At 37.7% G+C, this 8,358-nt stretch overlaps 1 protein-coding gene across 19 annotated transcripts in view; it reads right to left on the reverse strand.

Moving 5' to 3' along the window:
• Nucleotides 1–329: 329 nt before the first annotated feature.
• LOC107747009 (disks large homolog 2-like) overlaps nucleotides 330–8,358 on the reverse strand; it is a 115,816-nt gene continuing 107,787 nt past the window's right edge. For 12 of the 19 annotated variants that reach the window (XM_016561408.1, XM_016561400.1, XM_016561409.1 and 9 more), the window contains 7 exons: nucleotides 6,405–6,455; nucleotides 6,184–6,285; nucleotides 5,324–5,347; nucleotides 4,803–4,975; nucleotides 4,284–4,393; nucleotides 4,083–4,174; nucleotides 330–2,984 (listed from right to left, as the gene is read on the reverse strand). In XM_016561408.1, coding sequence (XP_016416894.1) covers nucleotides 2,878–2,984; nucleotides 4,083–4,174; nucleotides 4,284–4,393; nucleotides 4,803–4,975; nucleotides 5,324–5,347; nucleotides 6,184–6,285; nucleotides 6,405–6,455 — 659 coding nt within the window. In that variant the 3' untranslated portion in view covers nucleotides 330–2,877. Of the gene's footprint in view, nucleotides 2,985–4,082; nucleotides 4,175–4,283; nucleotides 4,394–4,802; nucleotides 4,976–5,323; nucleotides 5,348–6,183; nucleotides 6,286–6,404; nucleotides 6,456–8,358 lie in introns of those variants that run through there. The other 7 variants (XM_016561396.1, XM_016561413.1, XM_016561412.1 and 4 more) reach the window with 3 other exon arrangements.

An 8,358-nucleotide genomic window follows, 5' to 3' on the forward strand; every position in this document is an offset into this window, starting at 1 on the left:
CACTCTCACAGTGCACAGTAAGAGACCAAAACAGGTCAAAGCATTTGAGAGACAGCTGTCAATCTTCTGAAGAGTGTAAATGTTTCATCAAATATTTTATAGAGTACCTTCATGTATGCCTAAAGCAATGTCTTAATTGAGTTTCCTCAAAGCAAACAGGAATACAGGTGCATCTCAATAAATTAGAATGTCGTGGAAAAGTTCATTTATTTCAGTAATTCAACTCAAATTGTGAAACTCATGTGCAACAGGATGCAAAGAATATGTTCCTTTCTTTGTTTTTCCTTCAGAAAAGCCAAAAGAAAAAAAAAAGAGTGAAATAAAAATAAAACTATTTCCTTTTAACACACATGAAGTTAACTGTACAGTCTTACTTTTTCTACGTGTGCTTAATTTGTTACACCCATGGACTGCTGGGAAATGATACCTACAAACAGAAGGGGGATGTAAGTGTTTAATAATTTAACTTTAATCTCCTGTGATATAAATAGAAAAAACAGAGAGGTTTGGGGGACAGTGTTAATTAAAGCTCTCCTATTCAACTACAATAAGTGCAAACAGATATTTATATACAAAATTGCACATATCATTTGGGATTCAGAAAAAAAAAGAATGTGTGGAAAATAATTTGCATCGCTTGCTTGGGGATAAATAAATCACAAAGCGAACTCGGACACAGATGCTCCAGAACAAAGGACTAAATGCAATGCAGGTATCGGGAACAAAACATTTGAGATTTGTGTGATAAACAGATGCACTCTGATCCAAAGATTTAATATCAGTGATTAAGCCCTATTTGGCAACCCTGAGACAAAAACAACCCCATTTCAGCACGTTTGACTAAGCTGAACATTCACTTGGAATTAATGGACCAAATCAGACTATGAGCACCATAAGGCTCCAGAGAGCCTGTTCAAGTGCGTACAATCTGCAGGGTTTTGATTTTCATTAAAGCTACAGCATCAGTATTTGAGATTCACTTTTGATTACCTAATAATACAAACAGATTTAAAGGCAAATATTTTTAACATAAAGGGTACCCAAAATCCTGCAAGATGCTTTCACGATCCATTGTGTGCATTACTAAATTAATAAAATGATATGCTACAGATGATAGAACAATCACACTGAATAAGGAGAAAAACTACACATGTAGAAGAGAAGAAAATAATTTCACAGCATTTAAAATGTTCAATTTATATTCTGATAGTCACTGATGCCATCCATGGTTTACATTGTCATAATAACATATACATTATCTATTGTTATTCAAAGAAATGTCATATTACACCATTAAAAGCTTCACTTGATATTCAGTCTCTCTCTTCTGAAAATCCCCCTCCGTGTCCAACATCTGGTTGAACACAATCTGTGAATAAGTTTTCAAATATACAAAAGTGCTCAGTCTTCAAGAAAGCATAAAAAATGTCTATCTGGCCCAAAAAGCCTCTTCCCTTTTTTTAAGGCAAGTGGTGACCAGTAGGTCAAAAGACTCTTGCCACAGAACCGTACTGTATCATCTCCCAATAAATATTGCAACAAATAATCCCCCCCCGCATTTGAAACGAGTGAGCAGAGTTAATGGCTTTTGGCATTTGTAGTTTCCACGAATGGCAAGAGCTTTACTATTAATGTAGAAAGACAGGAATATCTCTCAATTATACATGGAAAGGGCACAATGACATAAGTATGCAGCGTGAATGTGTGGACAAGAAGCCAAGGTCATGTTCACAAGTGTAAAGCATGTCAAAATGGAAAAAATAAACTTAAATGAAACACTACATTTACTTAAAAGCTTTTAAGACCGGACTGCTTGCAGACCTTGACCCTTTTGCCCTCATTTCTCTCTGAACTGTAGTTGAGGTACTGTAAACACTTTAGAGGGTGCTTGAGGGAGGCAGAACAATGATTCACAAACATCAGGCTCCTTCCTGTTATCTGAACAAAGCTGAAATGCACTCACTTCACATTCAATAGAATCCTCAGCCAATTAAAGTTGAGTTCCAAGGATTTCAGAACTCTGGGATTCCGGAACTGGATGGATAAGGTGACCAGGGAAAACATGCACTCATTACCTTTCACTCTCACCAACACAACAGCGACGACAATATGATAGACCAGTACCAGAGTAAAATCTCTTTTCCAAAATGATTTATAACGTTATATATCATCTTTATAAATATTTCCTGTGCTGTTGTGTCCTCTATCAATATAAATAGCAAAATATAGTGTCATATTTCCTACAGCTAGTCGAATCCCCTTATCCATTTACACTAAAGCATTTTAAAATCTCAAGGTTCTTTTCTGAAAGGATCCATTAGAAATAATGTACAATTGGAACTAAATCTTCCAAAAAATGGATGCCTGTACAAAACAAAATTAACAAAAAAATACAACAAAAAGCAACACAATCAATGTGTTTGTTGTTAGCCACAGGAGTGCATAGATGCTGAGTTTGTGAAATGAGTCTGGGAGGTGTGTGAAACCAAATGATTGGGTGAAAAGGGAAGAAATGTGTGTGGAAATCATCCGTGATGATGTGACCTACTTCTTTGACCATCTGCTCAAAATAAACTCGGCGCTAAATTTTGTTTCTTTTTTTTCTTAAATTAAAAAGCTAACCAATAAATATACAAACAGAGTCCACTTTTTTGTTGAGACCAAAAATGCTTCTAACACTTCGTAGTGTACATTCAGGAACATTCATATTGAAAGTGAAAAATGCAACGTAAAATTAACAAACAAACAAACGAAAAAAAAAATCACTGTAAGAGTTAACAATAAACATTGCCATAATAATAATTTATATTATATTACAAATTATTCCTATGTGTGTTTTTTCCCAGTCCAAGGTCCCTGCCAGGGTAAGGTGATTTTTTATAGTTTTTCTTTTGAGGGAATCCAGATGTAAGGTCCAGACTGTTCCTCTATCACCATCTTACACTGGTTATAAATGTCCTCTAGTGTGTCCCCTTGAACCAGCGCTGAAAGAAAAAGAGAAAGAGCTGATGTTAAAGGTGCTGTAAGTTTTTGACTCTATTAAAGCATAAACATACCATAATATGTTTGCAGATATTTAAGAAACATGCTAAGTTAACATACTTGTTTATCTGAAAAACAATGCTACAGTCAGTTATTCTCCTTTGAAAATGTGCTGTCTATGTTTTGGTTTGTGAAACCCGCCCACTGCCAGTTTACCCAATTGTATTTCATCACCCCGGGTTGCCAGTTGGTGGAAAACACAGCGTATTTCATTTCATTCATCGTCAAGTGCGCTCGTTCCTGTTGGTTTCAATCTGGCAACCTGCGTGTGCGTGAAGTCTGAGGAGGAGGGGCGGGGTGAAAAAAACCCTCTCCAATATTTTGAATTTGGACTGCAATACCTAGTTCAACCACTCGGTGTCAATCCTACATACAGCACCTTTAAAAGATTCTCAACGTCTTTTTCGTTTTGCACCACAAGTAAGAACCCCTGATGACAGCTTCATAATGATCGTTTCTGAACTTAATGGCTCATTAGCCACTTTATTGTTCATGGATTCTTATTGTAAGAATAGCCATTTTACCCAGCAACAGAATATCTAAAAAAGCAATGAGAATTATGCAGCTTTTTTGTTTAAAAATATATTTTCTTTTTTCTGATAAGCAAAATAGTTCTTCTATTTAAGTACACAGCATTATTAGTAAAGCAACACACTTTTAAAATATCTTCCGGGAGCTTTCTTGCAGATGCAGAGCAGCGGAATAAAAAAAAAAAAATGAAGCAGCAGCAGCATAGTCACATGGGTTAAAAATATCCTCAAATGAACCATCATGTCGCTGCATGCTTTTTCATAATCCTCCATACAGACTCACGGGGGTCAAGCTAATGCAAATTTCAAGAGAAAGTTGATGTGTTTCACTCAGGGGAGACCATCAGCTCCATGGCTTTGCTGTCAAACATGATGGATGTAACAGGCTGCAGTGGTTGGCCTCTGAGGTAATGCATATGCAAGAGACTATCAGAATATGCAAATGAGGTGATATCTGAGCATAAAGGCGCCTCTCGGGTCCTTTGGATGGATTAGGAACTCTTGTGTTACCTGTGAAGTACTCGCCAAACTCCTGCTCCAGTTTCATGGCACGGTCGTACGTCTTTTTGGCCTGTTCCTCCGTCAACCTCTTATTCATCTCCCTGAAACGCACAGGTTTTAGAAGTGTATCAGTCACTGTCTCTGAGCGCAGAGGAATTTGTATTATTTATTAAATATATACGTCATCATAGAGATGTGTGGGAAACTTACATTAAGGACTCGATGGATCTAGGCTTTATAAAGATGGCAATTGGGTAGAGTTGTGCTACTTGTAGTCGTTTTATAGCATTCCCAGACACGTCAAGTATGCAGTGTTTTCCCTAGAAAAGCAAAAAGGACTTGCTAAATGCTGGGAAGCTGAACGGTAGAGTAAGGGGCCGCTCCCAAAACACACTTTCAAGTGTTGTAAAGTTACAAGAGGTTCAGCAAGGACGAGTCTAGTGAATGATGGCCCCTAACATTGAGTTTGACTCTTTACCGAGTTACTCGCAAGTAATATACATCTGGAACATGCTAAACTAGTTACACATCGCAAATAGTGAAATCTACGTTAGGCAAGGCAAGCTTATTTATACACCACATTTCATTCATAATGGTAAGTGCTTTAAAAGCATTTAAAATAATCATAAACCACAACGTATGCATAAGAAATAAGAGTACCAATAATAGCAAGGAAGTAAGCAGACTTCGTGGCAATGTTGTGGTTGTAAAACCACAGCAAGTACTGACCCTCTCAGCCACGTATTTGACAGACTGGACACTGGTTCCATACAGATTGTCATTGTACTGTCCAGCCTCGATGAACTTGTGGTCTTGGATGTCTTTCTCCATCTGCTCTCGTGAGGTCACAAAGTGATAATCTCTCCCGTCCACTTCATAATCCCGCTTTGGTCTTGTAGTATCTGGAATTGGAAAAAAAAAACAAAAAACAAAAAAAAATCCAGGCTTTAGATTTATAAGACTTGGGTACTCGGTTCTAAAACACATATAAACCATCATTATTATTTACATACTCATTCATGTGAAATACCTTAAGCTGTCAGAGGACGGAGAGCAAATCTTCTTACAAATACAAATAAACTACTATATGACTACCTTTCGGGGTGACATACTAAAAAATAGAACAGCAGCAGTGGTCTAAGCAGAAATACCCATAGTTCCCACTGACTGGATGAACTGTATACTACAGGGAAGCACTATTACATTTTCCACTCATATCTTGCTCATTGCAGACTAATATTCTCACTTACCTTCTTGACCAGAACTGTTAGCTGCTTTTTAAAAATTATGAACAAACAAAAACGGTTAAATAAAAGTCCGAAAAACTGAAAAACAAACAAATAAAATGTTTAAGATGTAAAACATGAAAGAGCTCTGTGGCACTCATCAGCAAACTCAGAATGATATGGGATTTTTTATAATATGGGATTTTTATTCTGAGATGAAGACCTCAATATTTTGGCTGATACGTGTAGCACAAGCCAACAAAGCTCTTTCCCCATAAACATAAAACTTAACACAAATGAAATCTTACAAATCGTGGATTACTAAGGGTTACTTTCAAGGTTTGCTCCAAGTAATTTTTTATTTACTCTTTAGACCACTCTTTAGAAAACATCACTACCTAGTGACCTAGTTGAAGTTTATTAATCAGCAGACCTTGAAATAAGTGATTTGATAGTCACAACACAATGAAATGAGTTTCAGGAACTGCACAACAAGCACTCTGGGACAGTAGGGAACACCACAGACTCTTATGGTCAGGCCACTCACCTTACCATCTCATTTTGATGAACCCCACCAGAACCGCTATCAGCACAAAGGCTTAAAACACCCCAAGACTACTGGATATAATTACAAACTACCCTGGCTGGAGGTTTTTCTAACACTCCAATTGAAATTCATAACGGCACAAGTGAGAATAGCACAGTACACTATTGCTCAGTTGGGCTCTTTAAAGACATTGCTTGAGTCAGCCTCTACTGAAGGTTAATCTGTGCATACTAAAGATGAATAATGAATAATAAATGGAAGATCCATTAAAAAGTCTAGTTTATCTGATAATCTAACCACCTGGACAGGAACCACAAGATCTCTGTTGGGTACTTACGTGGCACACATGACCCAAACTTGTCCGGGAACTCGGAGATGAGGTCATCGTTGATTCTGTCCTTCATAGGCCCCAAGATTATAACCGGTCTGGCATAATTAACTGTTCAAACACATAATACAGACACAGAAAATCAAATTGAACACCAATCACATAATCTATTTACACTTACTGTGAACGTCATACAGTTCAAACATGAGAGACCGTGGAGAGGCACTTACTCTCTTGTCTGATGACGGGCTCATACGAGAGGATCAGTTCCTCTTGACTCCCTGGAAACAGAACAGAAAAACATACTCAGTGGGGTGGATGCTTATGATAGGACTCAGCTTGCTTTTTGCAGAACGCCGGCGATCGTGATGGCCACATTTTGTGCACCCTTCACCAAGGTCTCTCATCTCAGAGCACAGCTCAAGTGGATGTGTAAATGAGTTACTGAGCATGTAATGTCATAACGTACTTGTTGACAAGGACATTTGCATTAAAAAAGAGAAAAATGAAAAACTGGCAAAATTTAGTTAGTGTTCATTTGGGAGATTAAAGGGATTGTCAGAAAGGCTTTGGGGCAATGATAGACAACAGAAAAGCAATTTAATCACGGATGAGACTGAAGTTTCAGACAGTGGCAATACTAATTGAATATAATAGTCCAATTATGGAAACGCAAGTCCAAAGTGATGCTAGTTTGGAGGTGGTCTGCGCACACAGGGACTTGGCGAGCCAGAGGAGTTTATTTTTAGCCCTGGGACGAACAGAAGCAGGTTGCCGCAGGAACACAATATGGTTTTTATCCATCGATTCAAACCCAGATAGGATTGCATGTTATTCTGAGCCAGAGCTTCCATTTTTCTCATTGGCAGTGGTAACATTAAACTATAGAGAATGAATCACACATGAATCAGTTTTGTGTAGTGCTCCGCTCTTACCCAGAACAATTTAGAAGCTGTGGAAATGCTAGATGGCCTCTATTTGTGTAGCTATTGCCATAAACAGAATGGATTTTGTCCATTGAAAGCCTTACAAACACAAAGCACACTCTGAAGCACACTCTGTTCACCAACCTAATGAGCTGCCCACAGAGGCAGAATTTTAAGGCATCAAATGCAGACTCACAACAAAAAAGCTGTTTCAATAGGTAGGCAACTTAACTTTGTTGCCTCCTAATATTTCTTGTTTGGCCAAATTCTAAAGGCAACACTGCATGTTTATAGTATTACTGATCCAATTCAAGCAGGTGAGGTGAGAAAAATGTTGACTATAAATGAACATTTTATTCAACACTTTATAGTATGAATAAAATGTAGAATTAAAAACAATTATTTTAACTAATAATGAAATGTGCTAACTTTATGCTTATTAGAGTGGAGCTCTATTGTTAGCACCAGACTCAAATGAAAATATTATTGCGAGTTGAGTCTCACATAGCTGGTCATGCATAATGTTCCAAATCAATAATGTTTTTTAGGATGCCCTCCTAGAATGCAGCTGTCTATGTAGGTAATAAGCAACAAGGCAGCTCACTTTGAACAGAGCTTGAGTTGTATATTCTTTTGAGTTCTGCAGGAAAGGACGAATTCTGTGCATTAAACAGAAGCCAAGCTGAGGAGACAGCGTCTAAGAGGACTTTAAAACAAGGTTATGTGGGTTTGATCAATGCCTGGAGTTTGTGGTGGAGACAGATCATACATTATATTTTAAGACTGGATATGACCTTTGCCCTCTGACCCTGATATGAAGCCAGCTATATGAGCCCACACTTAAGAATTATGCTTCTACTAACATCACATGAAGGACATGGTGACTTTAGTCTCTTATGCTCATCAAGGCTGCATTTATTTAATCAAAAACACAGTAAAAACAGTAATATTGTAAAATATGAATATTAAAGGGGTCATATGATGCGATTTCAAGTTTTCCTTTCTCTTTGGAGTGTTACAAGCTGTTTATGAATAGATAAGATTTCTAAAGTTGCAAAGACTAAAGTCTCAAACCCAAAGAGATATTCTTTATAAAAGTTAAGACTGGTCCACGCCCTCCTAAAACGCCTCGTTCAAACACGTCCCCACATATCTACGTCACGATGTGGGAAGATTTGCATAACGCCGCCCAAATGTTCACGCAAAGAAAGAAGGCGTAACTTTGATTCTCGCTGTAGTATTGTTGCCACCGCCGCCA

The sequence above is a fragment of the Sinocyclocheilus rhinocerous genome, unplaced genomic scaffold, assembly GCF_001515625.1.
Source record: "Sinocyclocheilus rhinocerous isolate Xijiao unplaced genomic scaffold, SAMN03320098_v1.1 scaffold708, whole genome shotgun sequence".
Classification (NCBI taxonomy): domain Eukaryota; kingdom Metazoa; phylum Chordata; class Actinopteri; order Cypriniformes; family Cyprinidae; genus Sinocyclocheilus; species Sinocyclocheilus rhinocerous.